At 38.8% G+C, this 18,733-nt stretch overlaps 1 protein-coding gene across 2 annotated transcripts in view; it reads left to right on the top strand.

The window, feature by feature from the left end:
• Nucleotides 1-18,428, top strand: part of PEAK1 (pseudopodium enriched atypical kinase 1) — a 40,922-nt gene extending 22,494 nt beyond the window's left edge. For both annotated transcript variants that reach the window (XM_059824179.1, XM_059824180.1), the window contains 2 exons: nucleotides 726-1,474; nucleotides 10,995-18,428. In XM_059824179.1, the coding sequence (XP_059680162.1) occupies nucleotides 726-1,474; nucleotides 10,995-12,152 (1,907 nt within the window). In that variant the 3' untranslated portion in view covers nucleotides 12,153-18,428. The remainder of the gene's footprint in view (nucleotides 1-725; nucleotides 1,475-10,994) is intronic.
• The last annotated feature ends 305 nt before the right edge of the window (nucleotides 18,429-18,733 follow it).

Consider the following 18,733-nt stretch of genomic DNA (forward strand, 5'->3'; position numbering starts at 1 on the left):
GAGGGAAAGTGGGCTTAACTTCCTTGTTTTCACCTAGTGAATCTGCTATGGCAATCCTGACTTTCCAATGTGACCACCGAAGTAGCTAAATTGCATTATTTGTGTCTGAAGTTTTCTGGTTTACATTCTGAAATAATGCTTTCAGCCTCTTTAGCACATTTCAAATCCAAGTGATCCCAAGTGCTTTACAGACTAAAAAAAGATCACCTCACTTGCCAGAGAAATGCACCTCTCAAAGAAATAGTACACAAAGCCACTTAACAGCACCCGCCCATATTTGTAGTGTATTTGAATAGGAAGTAAGGAATAATATTATAGTCAATCGACTGCAGAAGGAATTACAGGAGGCTGGGTATAATTACTGAAACTGGAATTTGGCCAGAGGGCCAAAATTGACTTTTGGTTTTTGCTTGCACTTCTTGTCATTAATCCTATGTGATGCAAAATGCCAGCATTGCTAGCACTGGAAGAGATTTTAATATGTAGGCCAAGGTCAAATAAAGATTGGCTGTATGTGACGATATGTACATGATGCTGATTTGGTTATTTTGCTTTCTGATTAGCTCATATTTTCAGATATGTATTTAGGTTTTCTTCAAATATTGGGAGGGTCCTAGTCATCTTTTTTTTTTTTTTATGCCTTAAACTTCTTTGCAGAGTGCAAACATGAGCAGCAGATGCAAAGTACGTTAATCTTCTATTACTATTGTCATCTTACTACACAGGACAGTCTAGAGCTGCCATGATACCTCCGAAACAGCCGAGGCAACCGAAGGGAGCTTTGGATGATGCGATTGCCTTTGGAGGATTAGTAGACCAGGAGACAATGAACAACTTACAGCCAACACCACCTCCACTGCCAAAGAAAACAATTTTGAGAGCTAACACAGAGCCGACTCCCAGAGATCTCCAGAAGCAGGCTCTGGAAAACAACCTGTGTATTGTGGCCAATCCCACCTACGACATTGACACCAACTGGGAAGCAAGCAGCGCCTGCTCTTCGGTCAGCCTGGAGCTCAAGGTACTGGACAATGAGTCGGGAGATTCCTTGGACAGGCCTACAGAAAAACTAAGGGCAACCACCTCAGCAACAAACAGTGTTTCCAGCCTAACCACTATCAGTATTAAGGACCGGTGTTCCAATAGCATGGAGTCTTTAACAGGGAGACGCATCTTGCAGACTAAGCAGGGCAAAGGTGTCCAGAAGCCACAAAGACAAGCACTTTATCGAGGAATTGAAAACCGGGAAGAGGTGGTAGGTAAAATCCGAAGCCTTCATGCTGATTCACTGAAGAAGCTGGCACTTAAATGTGAAGACTTGTTCATGGCCGGACAAAAAGACCAGTTGCGATTCGGGGTGGACAGCTGGTCCGATTTCAGGCTAACCAGTGACAAGCCATGCTGCGAGGCAGGCGATGCAGTTTACTACCCAGCTTCTTACGCAAAAGATCCTCTCAACAATTATGCAGTCAAGGTAAGAGGGGCTTGAAAAACGGTAACCCTGGATATCAGTGACAAAATGTAACAACAACAACCACCATAATCTGCAACACACCCAGTAGTCACAGGGCCTATAAATACAAGTGCGTGCTGCTTGCAGCAGCACTATGTGAAAAGTAAGATTCCCAAGATACAGGCTCTTCCTTTTATCAAGAACCATGGGCGGCATTGGTATCTGCTGTTTCAGTTTCATCTGTTTTTATTGCAGCTCCAAGATTATTAAAACAAAATCAATGCAATTCGGTCTTTACCATGGTTGTTGTTTAATGAAGTACTGAAAAACGCTGTATTATTTTAACATGTGTTAGCAGTTTTTTGGAAACCTGTAACAACAAAATCCTTCATTTCATCTGCATGCAGATCATAGTAAATCATCACTCTTAGTTAGGAAAGATTCAAAAGTTTTGCATGTTCAGAGCCATGTAATTTTAAATGTAAATTCTAGGCTAACATATCTTTATGTTTCCGTACAAGGTCTTATATTTTCACCAGTGTTCATTACCAGCCTTTCAAAAGTTCTGTCTAGCCATCAGTGTTGCCTTATAAGCTACACTAAAAAACAAGTGGAACTTGTGTTAGTTTTGTGACCTTTTACTAAACAAACAATTGATTTGTGTCTAGTTTATTCTTCAGCTACCACATAAAAGAAATAAGGTTTACTAGATTTACTGCTAATATATTAATGAATTGTTGGCAGCTCTCTCCCTAGACGTTGTTACTTTATGGACTTTTATATACGTAATTCTTTCTGAGCACTCAATGCTTACCTGGTGGGATGATAGTGAGAAAGACAGCTGAGACTCATAGCTCTGTCAGGCTTCCTGTGTGACCTTGAGCAAATCATTGAACTTCTGACTTCTCCTTGTTGAAACCCAGATAAAACATTTATTACCCAACACAGGTGTGTGAGGCCTAATCGATTATTCCCTATAGGGCATGTTGACATTCTCAGAAGGGTGGTGCTTTACAGGAACAAAATGTTGTTACCACTCCTGCATGATTGGTTACAAGAAAGGTATAAAAAAATAAAAGGTAAGATTCGTGCAACTGATACGTTCTTCTGGAATTTGAAAAGGCATCTTTTAAAGGCAGATTTGTGGGCATAACCATTTATATTTCTTTGGTTATCAAGGACCTGTTTTTGAAAAGATGTGAAATGACATATGGATGTCTTGTGGATACCACGTCCAGTGGTACAAAACAGCCGAGAAACTGACCATGAACATATTTGGCAATCTGCTCTGGTTGCAGAATGAACAGCCTGGCATTATTCAGTTTTTTTGTTTTAATACAATGATGCAAAAATGGTTGCTTTCAGAACCCAAAGTGGTATTTTTGTATATAGGCAGGTTTGGGTTATCACTAATACGATTCCTCTTTTGCACAGTATTGATGTGCCCTTAAAGTATTCCCTGACAGGCAAGACCTATGCAGTTGTTTCCTTATCTACTGTCCTCCTCAATACGTTTCTCTCGTAGAAAGCCAGTGAGAAGAAAGAGCAGCAATGTAGCATGGTCAAATGTGTGCTATATTTTTTTCTCTCATAATTCAGGTGTTGTCTTAAAAATAGTTTGCAGACTAAGAACATATATTGCAGCATAATAGGTGTGATGGTCTTGAGAGTGAGTGAAGTATCCACAAAATACCCTTGAGCTGAAGGTCACCATGATCTGTTGTGCTGTTATGATGAGAGGAAAAGTTACTCTTGAAAACACCCTCCCTAGCACTTAATGTGATATAGGAAGATACTCTCACTACACGTGTTCTCTGATTTCTTCATGAGACAAGCAGGACCAGCATACGAGACTACTGCTGTCTTTTCATTTCATTTTCTCTTTCACATATCTTAAGTATTATGCACTCAGCTAAGTTGGGTGCATATTTTTATTACTGCATTCTCTAATCTGATACATTGAATTATATAGCATTGTTTAAACTGTGGTTACTGGATTTTTTCCCCCTAAAATCAGTTACAGTAAATTTCAACTTTGTCTTAACATTTGCCCCGAAGTTGATCTTTGACTTAGAAGTCATCAGTCCAGGATCAGATTTGTACAAAATCTCCTAACAACAGATTGCTATGACATTACGTAGAGATTTGGGGAATTTAGCTTTAACAAATATACCAGCTTCACTATCATGGCTATTTTTTGTGTGAGCGAAATTACATAATCATCTACCTCCAACAAATAAGCTATTTATTCCTGCCATTTTAAATTCCTTGTCCCCAAAACAGGATGGCAAAAACAGTGAGATTAAAATTACTGGTGTGCCTAGCGATTCCAAAATACAGTCTTCCTGTTATTTTTGACGAAGTCTTAGATATACACTTTGAAAGTGTATACGGTGCCACACCTTCAGACAGTGTAAATCTGTGTATCTCTTGAGTTTTGGAGAACTACCCAAGCAACACTGGCTAACAATTCAGACACTTAAGGTCTACAATTTTAATATTAGATTTGAGAAAAATTGTGATAATTGAATTTTTTAATTATTATTCTCTTTGTAGAAAACAATAGCTTCACCCCCAAAAGGTGTTAAAAGTCTTAATGCATAAGTCAAAAAAATTTACGTTTTAATATTTTATCTCCAAAAGTAGAATTACAAAAGCACTGTTAAAAATTAAGCTTCAACCATTTGACTACTGCGGAATTAAATTTAGAAGAATGAACCTTTTGTACAGATGAATGTACCAGTGCACCTTCGCATTCTGGTGGTATCACCGGCAAAAGATGATCTGATAAATTTGGTGGAAAATGAGCACAACTTGTTCTGTTGGTGGGGATATTAGAGGAAACATTGTTTATACAGGTGTGTTGTTTCAAAGCATTGTATTACTCTCGCCTAATCTGCTCATAAACATTCTGTGCAAAAAAAGTTGCAGGAAGCCATGTGGAAATTATTTTGACTGAAACATTATAAATAAAAATGCTAAATAAGTCATGATCAGACAACTACTTTTCCATACGGAAAAAATACAAGTTCCCTTACAGGGAAGGTCTCCATAAAATTCCAGTCCCTGAAGTATTTTTCCTTCACTAAGTACAGTACCATCTTCTAAGTAGTTGGTAGATAAACATTCCCCTGAAACCACAGTCTTATCAGTAATTCCAAATATGTGGTGGAAAGGTTACACTAAAGGCAGCAGAGAGCACCAGCTTTTTGTACAAAGTGGACTGGGCAAGCTCAATTCTTAGTATCCCTACGCAGACTGAATAAGGCAGTGATATGACAGGGATCTTTTTTATCTAAAAAAAAAAAAAAATTACTCAGAATGAGTAATAGACAAGATAATTACTGTGTCAGTGATGTAAACTACTTCCACTTTCAGTATTAAACTCTCAAGGAAATGACTGTACAATATCATAGACACATAGACTTCATTATTCAGAGTCCACACGGAACAATGCAGACATAAAAAGCAGCAGGGTTATGGCCTGCAGCATGTGTGTTCTGGCCACAGGCACGTGTTCAGGTAGGATAACAGGAATTGCAAAGGCACAAACAGCTCAAAAGGAGCAGTTAAAATTTATTGCTTTGATTGCTACAGGGCAGCAGAAGTTCTAGCAGTAAAACCTTAGGATTTCTGCTAAGGCTCCTGCCCCACATATAAAATAGAGCAATGCAGAAGTAAATAGTATTGGGCTGAATTTGGCTGTCACTTTCCTAGTTGCATCTGACAATTATTTTCTAGTTATGTTTAGTTTGTCACAGTGTGCTAAGGTGTGTTTTTGGTAATTCAGTTTCCTAGTGGAGCTTCTCAGCAGAAGTGTTATTAAAGGTCATCCCAGAACTTCATGCTTCAGATCAAAATAAAGCTATGTACGTTAAACTTTTAACCTGTTCCGAGTTCACTCGCAGCAGCATAGAATTCTGTATTTTGGCACATCGTTAAAAAGTCAAGCTTTACTCCAAGGCCAGATCAAGAAAATGAGGTCAATCAGAGATCAAACTGGCCTCCTTGGAAAACAAGGTTGTGCCAAGAACAAGCTATCAATTTGGGATTAGCAAGCTTTCATTCTACACAGAATTTCATTTGCAGTTGTCCCTCTGTGCAATACGACAAAGTAGCACAGATGGTGCAGTCTTTGTGATGTTCTGTGTTTCTCATTTTCAGCACTTGTAAATTCATTTCCCACAATATTCATCTTACTTTAAGTTCACTGATGCCCTGTAAAATGCATAGGACAGAGTGGAAATGAGATTCCCCGCTGGTAAAGTGGAAGTCAGCTGATGGCACAGTAGGCTACTGGACTCATAAAGGAAAAAAAAGCTAATGCAAGAACAGTTTTTAGAAGCTCTGAAACATTAAAATAATGGGGGCTGGGTTGGGGCACGGAGAAAATTAAAATGGCAGAATACAAAGAAACCTGTCCCTATAAACATGACGGAAGTTTAGTGCGTATGGATGCACTAAAGAAAAGATACATGATGACAGTGCATTCCAGTGAAAAGGAAGATGGAAACTTTCCATTCCTTCCTACTGACATCTCTCCTTTTTTCTCATTGCTTTCTTGCATCCTGTGGAAGGGCTTTTTACCAACACTGCTTCGTCTTTTGAACAACCAGCTCTTTATCAGCTTTAGAAATAAGGCTTGCCAAGCCCTTATCAACACCTTTCTTTCAGCTATTATCACATACCATATCTTCATAGCTCAACTGATTGTATTTCATTAAAGCAAATGGTAAATGACTGATTGATCCTACTTTCTGTTGGTGTTTTAGTCAAAGTATTTTCACAAATACTTTGTGAAATACTTTGTGAGCCCAAAAATAGGAATTCTATGTATGTAAAAGGCAACAGGATTTCCATATTTTTTTAGAGTAGATGACTGGAACAGACAAAAGCTTTAAAAATCATGCAAAGAAAACTGGGCCATAAGTTTACTCACAATTTTGACATAGCATTAACTGTCACAAACAGAAAAGAAGCCCTGTATCTACTCCTTTAGCAATTCATTACAAGCAGTCTAAAACATTTGCTAATGAGGCCATCAAATTTCACAATTTGTTCCCTAAATATTTTCAAATGTAAATACAGACTTTGGTTGCATAACTTACTATAACTCAAGCCATTTTGAAAATTTTAAATCTTGGTCATTCAGACAATGGTTTTAGGTGATAGTGGAGTTATTCCGATATAAAATGCTAGGGTGAGCATTATTACCCATTAATCATATTAAACACTAGCATTCACTACTCTGCTGCAAAATGGTAATATAAAATAAGAGTTCTGAGTAGAAGCTACAACTCAGAAAATTATAAAATAGTACAAGAAGTTTGTCAGTAAATAAAATGTACATTGTATAAACTGTCTTTGAACAGATCAATAAGAAAATGTAGCTTGTCTCCACTGCTTTCAGTTCATTTTCCCCATTCTAATTAGATACTGGTAAATCGCAATCTGAAGTCTGCAATCTAAAAGCCCAGGACGTATCTGGACTCACGCAGCTGTATTTCACAGCAAAAGTCTGAAGAGTAGCCAGATGCTTACGGGAACATCAGATTACTGCAGGTTTGTCTTTCAGAAACTGTTTTATGAATTCAGGCAGGTGTGCAATTTGTTGTCCTACTCCAGTCTTTGGGTGCTGCTTCTAGACAGCCTAGCCTTCCATTCCCCTTGCCAATTACAAAGTATCTAGTGTACAAATTTTAGTGTTTGTATAGTCAGCAATTTAATCAGCCTTAAATAATGCAGCTGCCTCTTCCACTTCTCACTTTATGTTGTTTGTAAACAAAAAGCAAGAAGCAGACAATGCATCTCTAATCAGATCTCAGCTCTCTTGTCTTTGTAGATACTGCATGTATGTTCATGTACCCATATACTTCCCTGTATTAAACAAGAGAAGTAAAAGTGTCCAGAAGCCATCACTATTGGGCATTTGTGGGATTAGAGATTATTTTTCTTCTTTATTGGTTATCTTCTTTAACAGCAGAATAAGGAGGTGAAAACTGTTTTCATGAATGCAGTCATTTTAGTATTGATTTTAATCACAGTATTATTTAGTCTTTAATTTCTGTTTTGTTGCTATAAAGAGAGGAGTCTGAAACAAAAACTCGTATTTCAGAACTGGCATTGGGGAAAGTTTGGCTCTGCTGTGGATTCAGACTTCAGAGCGGGCACTGCTCTGAAGGTTCTCGTGAACCACAGTAACAATGGAGTTAATAATGTGACTTGTTCACCCTGGGAAGTGTTACAGTGATCGTTATATATAAAGCTCTGTTCTGCTCGATGCTGGAGAGGTCTTAACTGGAATACTGTATTCATTATAGGGTACCACTCTTCAGAAGGATGTAATAAATGGGGAGAATCTAGAAAAGAGCAACAAGAATCAGAGGGTTAGGAATAAAGATAGGAGGAATGAGGGCTGGTTATTTTTGAAAAGAAAACAATGAAGAGGGGAAAAGTTACATTTTCCCAAGTGTAAAGGTGTAATGTTGAAGGATGGGAATCAGTATTTTTTACTATCAGCTAGGAGAAGGGCTATCAGTTCAATTGGAAATAAAATAGACTTAGGATTGAATAGCAGGAAAAGGGAGAAAGGAGAAGATAGAGAAGGACAACTTTCTTTTGGGGTGTTTTTAGTAGGTTGCAAAGGCATTTCTTAGGAATGATCCAGCTGGCAACATACAGATCAGATTTGCCTTGCAGGCCAATTCTGCTGGCTCGGAGGAAAAGGGAATGGGTGCAAAGGCAGTGTACTCTGCCCTGATAGCTGAATGCCTTTTGGTGCAGATGTGCATGGCCAGTCATTTCTAAATTAGAAGGAAGCATTACCACATCCACAGAGGCCTATGAAAGGGTGCTTTTGTACTATCACAATTCTAGGATTGGCAGTATGTTCTAAAATGAGTGAACCAAGGCTGATGTTGAGAGGTGCAAAGCCTATCTCCTATTATTTTAACAGAAAATCCAGTAATAAATTTGAGAGCCCTTTTCTGAAGTAACTAGGAAAAAGAGACTGCCTACGACTAAAATTAGAAACTAGGAGTAGGTCTCGATTCCTTTGCTTTTCTTTTTCTATAGGCAAGGAGAAATTCTTTTCATAACCTTTAAAAAAGGCCTTGTATTCACCAGATTGAGAAGCATTAATTGTTTTAAGAGCAAATACTCTGTGGATTATATATTACTAATAGAATATCATTTTTAGCTGGCAGGTGGCATTAGAAATCCTCTGTGGATAACATGAAATATAGTACAATAGCTAAGGGTAAGTGCTTTTTTGCACTTGTCTTATCAGCAAGTAAGCTTGACCTTAAGATTAAACTCTTTCAGAATGAGTTTATATTTTGGATTACGTCAGTTAAGTATTTTTAAAAACTAAAGGCTGGATTACAACACACTGAACCTTTTCTGCAGTTGGAGTTGATGATCCCCATGGCTGGCTGTACGAGAAAAAGGCTATGGACTTGAAGGGCAGAAAAGACAAAACTATTCTCGTTTTCCTTAACAGCTGTTCTCCCGATCAGATTTGATACACGCTGGTAGGGTCTATACAACACTTTTCTACTTCTGTCTTCTGTGCAGTATTAAGTATTTAATAAATCTGGGGACTTCAGTCTCCAAGACAATCAGCTTACATTTTCTTTTCATATTTAATTCAAAGGTTAATACTATATTTTTACTGTATTTGTTTAAAGTTTTGTAGCCCTTGAGAGAAAGGGGAGACACTTTCCATTGACAACTCACTTCACCTCGAACAGTATAAAATACATTTGAAAATTTAAATTGGCAAGAGCCACTGTACAGAGAAGGTAGCTATCAACATTTCCAGAAAATTATTACTTTCCTCTCTGAAATAAAATTGACTAGAAAACGCATTTTTCAAATTTGTTTTGTTTGTGCATGGCAGTTATAAACTGGCAGTTTAAGGTATAGTGTATATAATACATAGGGAAATTTAAATGCTTGTGAAGCATGGAAATATGCACAGTCTGAAAGACAGGAGGACAATCAAAATACTGTTACTACTTGTGTCTACTTTCATATGATTATCTGACAATACACTTTTCTGATCAACAAGCATAAAAGATTAGATCTCCCATTAAACTATATGTTTCTTAACCACATAAGCACATAAAAGATGAAAAACACTTTCTTTTTTTTCTTTTTAGTGAAAGGTGATTTTGTAATTTACCCTACATAAGTTCCTGAGAAGGTGAAAAAATGAGAAACAGGGAGAAAAGTCACCTTATGAGCTTATGCTTATATTTAGGGCTAGTATGAGATCTGGGTTCCTTGGTGGTTGTGACTGTGTAGAACTAGTGCTGACTTGTACTAACCTTAGTTATCTGGCTTTCCTTGGCCTTCAGAGATGAGCTAAGGGAAGCTGTAACTTCGTCTGAAGAGAGATGTCTTCCTATTTTCTCTTCCTCTGAGCTGTGCAGTTAAGACCTGTTGGTGCATTATGCCAACTGAATGCTTAGGCTCTAACCTTGTAAAGATTAAAACATACATTTAACCTTACACGCTTTGAATGATCTCACTGAAGTCAGTAGAACTAAGGTTAATATGCAAAGGTCAACACGCCTGAGTTTTCGTAGGGCTGTATTTTTCATCAGTAAACGCCTTGAACAGAGGCCCTAATAGAGGTTGTCCAGTGACTGTTGTAAGGGGGTTGGAGCTGCCCGTTGTTATGGCAGTGCAAACAATTAATAAGGATAGTTATTATGGTGATAATGTATGTACCAGCAAGGTATTTCTGGACAGAAATTAAATACAGCTATATATGGCAAAACAAAAACATCTACTTAGGATCTTGGCAAATGATTGAAAGCAGTTAAGGTACTGTGTTCTAATGAGTTTCCATTCATCACCTGAGCCACAGCAAGTATGCTTGCCAACAGCTCCTGCCATGCACAGATACACCCCTCACTGCAGACATGATGTGTTACCTTGACACAGCTGCAGCTAATAGATTTCAGTTTCCAATTACAGTGGGCAAGGAGCATGCATCCAGTCACTTAACTGAGCGGACAGGTGGTAACTTGTTATGCCATGCTAACTCAGTCATGTGCAATCGTTTGATCATATCCTCAAATATTCTATGCATGTTTCTTTGTATCTCCTATTGCTATTGATTATTTTTATCTTGTTCAAGCTTCACACAAAGCGGAGAGAAGAACACAAAATAAAATTTTATGGATAAGCAAGTAACTGTAAAGTAAGCTTCACTGTGAATTTACCATATATCAGCTGCTATTCTGACTAAAAGCACAACCTGCCTGAACTGTATTTTCCATTGAATAATATATGCACAGCAAGAGCTGCCTACACGTATTGTCTGCAGTTGCTTACTATCCAATGGAAACTGTTCATGTGCCGTAAGATAGTCTGCCAAAGTCAGTTCAGTAAAAAATTTTTCAGTGCTTGTGTTTAGGGCTAGATTATGGATACCCATCAACAAGGTACATATTAAAAAAAAAAAGAAATATATAGAATTTACAAATGTAAGAGTTATGTTATGTCTGTTCTGTTTATTTTCTTCCCCCAGATTTGTAAGAGCAAAGCTAAGGAATCCCAGCAGTATTATCACAGCCTATCTATCCGGCAGAGTCTGGCTATCAACTTTAACATCCAACAGGACTGTGGCCATTTCCTTGCTGAAGTGCCAGTTCGTCTCCTTCCATGGGAGGATGCTGATGCACCAGAGGTGGAAGAAGAAGAACGGGAAGAAGAGGAGAAAGAGCCTGACCAAAAGAACAGAGACACTTCTTCCAATGCAGAGGCTTCACAGAAAGACAGCTCAAGCAACCAGGGGACCATCAGCAAGCCACGCAGCCGTGTTGTGGTCATCACGCGGGAGGTCCCATACTTAACAGTGGCTGACTTTGTGCGAGAATCTGCACCCCGCCATGCAAAAAGCCCAGATTTATATGAGAGGCAGGTCTGTCTACTCCTTTTACAGCTGTGTTTGGGCCTGGAGCACCTGAAACCCTATCATATCACACACTGTGATCTGCGATTAGAGAACCTGCTGCTGGTTCATTCCAGACCAGGAGGCAGCCCTCTAAGCTCTGAGTCCATGGAACCCAGTCCCAACACTGCTTGCCCAGCCAGATTAATAGTGAGCAATTTCTCCCAGGCCAAGCAGAAGAGTCATATGGTGGATCCTGAGGTCCTACGGGATCAGTCCCGCCTGGCTCCAGAAATCATCACTGCAACACAGTACAAAAAGTGTGATGAGTTCCAGACTGGCATCCTCATCTACGAAATGCTGCACTTACCCAATCCCTTTGATGAGAATCCAGAGCTGAAGGAGAAGGAGTATACTCGTGCTGATCTCCCCAAGATCCCTTGCCGTTCCCTCTACTCCCAAGGGCTTCAACAACTTGCCAGCTGCCTGCTGAATCCCAACCCTTCAGAGAGGATCCTGATATCAGAAGCCAAGGGAATCCTTCAGTGTTTGCTTTGGGGTCCACGTGAGGACCTGTTCCATGCTCTAAGTACATCTTCCAACCCCACCCGGAGAGATGCTGTACTTCAGAACTGGCTGGATATCAAAAGGACGCTGCTGATGATCAAGTTTGCAGAGAAGTCCTTGGACAGGGACTGTGGAGTTATTCTGGAAGACTGGCTTTGTTGTCAGTATCTGGCTTTTGCCACTATAGACTCACTTCATCGCATTGTGAGAATCATGCAGCAGCACTAGTTTGTAGAGCCTGTTGCTTTTTGTGAAGCACCCCCCACCTCCACCCCAGCCCTCACTCCAGCCTGCCCTAGGGCTCACACTTTGTACAAGTGTTGAAAAATAGCCTAGATATCAAAGCCAGCAACTCTGAGCAAATAGGTTCTAATTGGAGAAATTGCATCCTGTACCCAACATGACAGAAACTTTACTTTTTTGCCAGGCCTGTTAGGGATTGATTATGTATACATGACTGCATTTGGATCAGATAGTATGTAACTTGATTAATATCTGGCTGAAAAGGAGAGCAAACTTTGATACCACTATTTCTACCACTGCAGTAAACAAATTGCCCTCCTCTTCTGGGTAGTTTCTGTCATTTTTGTATGTAGCATTGGTTAGTGAATAGCAGTGACCATAAGCAGAGAGGGGTTAGTTGTAAATGTGAGATGAATGATCCACCGTGCCACAAAACACTCATTTGCTTCCATTCCACATACCACGCAAAATTTTCTCTCAGCTTAGTCAGTCCCCCACTAGTGGGCTGGACCCCTCTTTCCTTTGGTCTCAACCAAACAGATTCTGATCTTTCTCTCACACTTTACACCTCCTTTTTTTCCTCCCCAGATGTGGTTATCCTGCTGACTGTGGCAAGTGTCAGTGGGCAGTAAGCATCTGTGTTCAGTCCCCTTCTCTGCCTCTGACTCACTGCCTACCCATATGCTTTCTAACCACGGATCTGCAATTTCAGCAATGCTGCCTTAATCAGACCATTACCCTTAGCTTAAGACCTCTGCTTTAAAAAGCAGAATATGCACACTTTGTCTATCCCATTTCCTACATGACATTCACCAGTCTGGACTGTTGATGTACTGTAGCTGTAACCATGTCTATACAAGAACAATACAACACATGGTGGGCAATTGAAATTCCCCTTCCATCGCAAAAGGCACTAAAGCCTGACTTGAAATGGGTAAGACGTGCATAACCTTCTCTGACAATCACTGCTATGAATCAAGGATGAAAATAACAGCCGCCTCTTCTGTTTTATTTTGGTTTGCTCTTGTCACTTGTGCCATATTGCAAAGTGGGACTGAAATTGGCTCTGCTGGTATGTTGGCAGGAGATAGAAATGTTTCAAGCTTGTCTGTGTGTAGCTAACAGGCCACATGGAGACACTTTTACTGCAGACACAGTTCTCTGAAGGGTAAAAACAAGAGGACAAAAACACTGTTGTTTAATTATTGAGGGAGCTGTTAAATTTGGCAGCCACAACTAACACTATCGTGATCCATTTTTCCCACAGCGGTGTTTGTCTGTGTATCTCTTGTCTGTTGGAACTAGTGTTTTCTAATGTTGCTATAGACAACACCCTAAAAAAGGAATGTTGTCAGAATAGCTCAAAGAGCATTGCAGACAGAGTTTTGGACTAGAGCAGGAATTAGTGAGGATTAAAGAGACAGAACTTTTAAAAACTAAATCTGAAGGAGCTTTTCAGTTTTAGAGGCCACTGCTGACTTCCTTCCCTGACCTAATGGCCATTTCCTATGGAACCTCTGCAGTTGTACAGACGGTATCTTTGCTCAGTATTGCTAGGCTCTGAATTGTTTCCTGAATCGCTCTGAAGAATTGATCTGGATGCGGGGGAAAAAGTGATACCGAATATTCTGACCGGGTGATGGAAAGCAGACAGCCCTAGTTATAAGCCTGTGCTTCTCTCCTATGGATCTATGTGCAATTCTTGTATGTATTTTTTAAAGCTGTACATTACAGTGTTCACTTTACAGACCAGCCTTTACCTGATGCTAGATCTGCAGCCCCTCTTCCTTTACTTTCCTGGCACATAAATGCACAGATATCCATGTGTTCTTTTTATGGATTGATGTTTCATTTTAATTGTTGAAACTGTGAGGAATCAATTCACTTCAGCCTTGAAACAAATAGCCACTTTATACAGCATATGCATGCTTGGACCAGATGCATGGAAACTGAACAAGCAGTCCTGCAGGCTTAAAGTCAGCAAAACTAGCTCTGGATCCACACCGTACATTTGGAGGGGTTGAAATGTCCATATTATTCTTCTCTGGCATCTATCAGAGCTAAGCTGAATAGTGTGTGGAAGCCTACATCAATTGTGCCGTAGTATATAGACTGTCTTTGTGACCTTTCTAAAGATATCTTTTTTGAAACTTCTGATTATTATTCTTTTGTTTGATTCACCTGTATCAGTGAAGGATCAGGCAAGGATAAGGATAATATATTTTAATGTGATTTTTTTTTTCCTCTCTCTTTTTGGCAAAAAGTTTAGGATGGTGGCATTGATGCAGAAGAAGAGGACAGTGCATTAAAAGCCCAAGTGCAATGTATGTAGTTGAGGTACTTCCACTACATCAGGAAAGAAAGTTTCTGCACTGCTGCTGAGCAGCTTGTAGAAGAACCTTTACAAAGAATCACACACATTCAATGCAGCCCTGCTTTATCTGGACAGAGGAGGGCAATGCTGTCATAGCTTAAGTACACTGAGCATGACAAGTCACTCGCATACTCTCTGCTAGCTATCAGTCACAATGTGTTGAGCTACGAGTAGGGCTTCTTGCTCTCTGTGGTCTGGTTTTGCGTTTGCTTCCTAGTGCATGTGCGCACGTAACTTCTCACCTAACTCATATAGGCTGTACCAGCAACTGTTGGACCACTTGCCATTGCAGTGGGCTCATTCCCTGAAGCTGGTAGGTGTTTCTGTGTTTACAGACACATGTTCTCAGTGTCACTTTCATGTCAACACGCACATGCAAAGTTGAATTTTGAATGTTTTACAACCATACATGTTTAATGCAGCTGGTCCAAAGCCTTGTATCTCTAGCTGTCTAATTTCAGTTTGTATCTTTTGTGATGAACCAATACTCATTTTAGCTCTACAGTATAATCAAGCATGGATAGATCTTCACTACCAATCTGCTTCTTGTGCAGCACTGGGTAAACTTTAGCAATTTGTAATGTTGTGTGATTATTTTTTTTTTTCTTTAAAAAAGAAAGAATGGTCAAAGTAGTTGAACACAATCTGTCCTGAGCTATTCCCTGGGGAGCTTCAGGCCAACTTTGCAGATATGCCCATAACTGATGATTGTAACTGTGTTTGTGGTGGTTTTCCATCCTGGCAACAGATTGTGCCACATAAATATTCAAGAATGTATGCATTAAACTGATTGTAAACAAATCGTAAGAATGCTACAGCATAATTGCTAAGCAAAAGGAAAAAAACCCGCTCTGTTTGTAACTGGGATCCTGTGTATGACAGGAACAAAACCCCTGGCTGTGCATGTTACAACTTACTTGAATATGTGCACAGATCTTGAATTCTTTTTTAGCAATGTCGCACTTTCAGTTGAGCTCAAGAAATAGGAAGAGCTGGAAATCTAAGATAACAGTATTGACTGTAAATATATATTTTTCTATTAGTAAAAGCTGTCATTCAAATATTTTTAACATGAACTCTAAAGATTTTTCCAGTGGAAACTAATTTCTGGAAAAATCAAATGCTTGTTTGAAGAATTATGATGACTGGTTTCTGATCCTATTAGAGCCATTATAAACCTCTCTAATGTTACAGAGAGAGCACAGTGATTGGATTCACAATGTTCAGTGCCTTGTCAAAAAACTAAAATGTAGCTGGTCAGCTGGTGGAAATCTTAATTCTTTTCATAATAGCCCTAGAAATAATACTGCCCACACTAAGATGCAAAAGACTTTACAAAAGTAAATGCTGTGCTTTGTATGATAAAATGAGATTTGGGTTTGGACTTTACGTGGATGAGTTCCTTTAAGTTGCTTGTAGTAACAGTATAAACCTGAAGTAACAAAATTGTGGGCTTTCAAATTTGGGACCTGCACAGGGAGGATAATAGTGGGTAACAAGTCAATTGGTCTAGACTGACCACAGCATTGAAAGAAGCCTATTGCTTTGACAATCTACTGTGGACACTCAGCTTCTAGGAGATGAGGAATCCGATTAGTCTGGAAGAAGCGGTGAAGGTAAGATGTGCTGCTCCTGCTGTAGGTAGTGGATGTGCTGCACACCATACTATGTGGTGTGAAATGCAACCTCTGTTAAAACAGAAGTTCTGACAAACTACTCCTGAGATGTTGCGGAAAATGGTTTTGGTTTGTATTTCTTAATTAGTGAATAAGTAATTCCCATTTATCTTTCACATCTCAGATCTGATGCAGTCAATATGCATAACCAGGTGAATATAAAGAGAATCTACTAGTAAAAACTTGCTTACAAATTTTTAGGAATGAGGGAATCCAGAATTTTATTCTGGAGCCTCTGGAATGTCCAAATATAGAAGCCTGGTCTCACTTCAATATTCAGACATGATGGTATCAGTAACTCAAGCTAGGATATCATGTTGCTGGCCCACAGACAAGAATGCATGTAGCATTTACAGAGATGTTCCACCTTAGATCTTTTATTCTCCACACATCCCAGCACCACCCACAAGGTATGAATGGATCATCTTGACATTTTAACACAGGGGAATTCCCAACGTATTAGAGAGAAAAATACATTATTTAAATAAATAACGTGTGTTAGGGTTCAGCTACTTGGAGAATTTATTCAGCAGCTTCACACTGTCGGTCCTTAACTTTAGCATGTAAAAATAGTATGTGCTGCTGAAATAAAATGTATCTGTTTCTCAATTCTTGTGCTGAGATGCCCCACCTAAGTGATTTTTTTTTTTTGTAATAGCAATTAAATTGATATGTAAATATAAATTAAATAGTCCTGTTTTTATTTAAAACCATTGTAACTTTTCTGAGGGATGTAATGGAAACTGAATCAGACCTTTTAATGCACTTTCCTTTCCCCATTTCCCCAAATAGGAATTAAGCTGTTTCTCTGTAGAAACAGCACATGAACGTTATTCCCTGCATGACTAGGCCATCTATTTTACTCTGATTTTGCAGAGGTAGTATTGGTTCTGCCAAAACTCCTGTAAAACCTAGAGCACAATCAGAACCCTTCAGTCCATGTAGAGAGAGAGATGTGATGATGATTTTAATTATGTAGGAAGGTAACATCAAAGAAGTGCAGAATAGAATTTTAAATACCTCTATAAAAATACACCTGTGGAAATATTCTGTAAACAATCATCTGGATTCCAAACACTTCAAGGGAGGAATACACAAAAAATACTTTTCAAAAGGAATACTGGGGAGAAATTTCTTTAGGGCACCCGCAACTCCAAAAGGAGGAGCAAGTCCTTCCTACTGTTGTGTTGCAGAGAATTTCTAGTAGACATTTGTATGGATTTTATTATTCACCTGGATGCAGTATTAGAAGGATGGTGATTTTGAGTAGATTTAGAATATAATTTAAGTAATTTCCTGTAAGTCTCCTTGCATTGGTGCTCCATTCAGCATTTAGTTGGAAACCACGGAAGGCTTTCAGATCAAGCAGAGTTGCCAGTGAGAAATTAAATACTCAACTTACCTGTACATAAGCATTTTACTACTCTACAGAATTTGATAATTTGGTTTGTACTTCAGACTATAAAGGTTTTTTTTCCATAAATTCAAGGGGAAGATTTCAGGGATTTAGAAGAGGTTGGAACTTTTTTTATACAGAGGAAATATTTGTTCAAGTATATATATACATACATATATAGAGAGAGTGCGTGTGGGCATGTTTTAATATATGTATGTATATGAATTTTTGTATCCCAAAAGTATTCTTTGCCCCTTTTTGCTTGAAAATATATATATATTATATATTGTATATATAATATATATTTAAGAGTGTAAATTTGAATATAGTCATTTCATAAAACCTCTTCAAAAATGACTTGAAACTTCTGTTTCTTTGTCCTTTGGCTTGTTGGTATTAGAAGGTTTTGCAGTTGAAATTCTTGGGTTTTTTTCTTTTAAAACTTAATTATGCTGAGCATTTAAGAATATGTTCTTGTTTTTAATAAAAGGGGGAAATTTATTTTTAAATTAGGGATTCCGAAATCGATGGACTTTTATAAATGGAATTTCTTTAAATCCCTTTAATAAGGGATTTTTTTATTTTATTTTATTTTTTATTTCAACTCCATTCTTGTGGGTAATTTGTATTTGGAATTCCTGGTTGCATTGCTTTATCTGGTGCTTCATATTGGTATTTACACGTTTTTATATAAATAAGTATATAAACTTCAAGCCTTCCTTTGTGATCAGGGGCAGTTACACTCTGGTTTGCTGTGGTACTTTGCTGTGTACTCTGTGGCATTCATGTTATTGTGTAAATAAACTAGTTTTATTACACTCAAAATCAAACTTGCAGTTGTCTCATTTTTCTCTCTTCCTAGGCAATTAGACAAAAATGTGTATCTCTGTGGAAAATGGGTGTGGCAAGTCCAGCAAAACATTTTACTACAAGAATAGCAGGCTGGTTTGCAGCAGCTAGTGCGCAAGCGTGGCAGATACAAACTTCGGTTGATGAGACTGATGCTCAGCGTGCCCAGCCGTGCCCCCACGGTAGCTGGGCATCCCAGCTGCAGAAATTGCCAGTGCTTGGGACATTGTGCCACCTCCCACCTCTGGTGTCTTCCCCAGAAGTCTCACCA

Source organism: Gavia stellata, chromosome 13, assembly GCF_030936135.1.
Source record: "Gavia stellata isolate bGavSte3 chromosome 13, bGavSte3.hap2, whole genome shotgun sequence".
Lineage (NCBI taxonomy): Eukaryota > Metazoa > Chordata > Aves > Gaviiformes > Gaviidae > Gavia > Gavia stellata.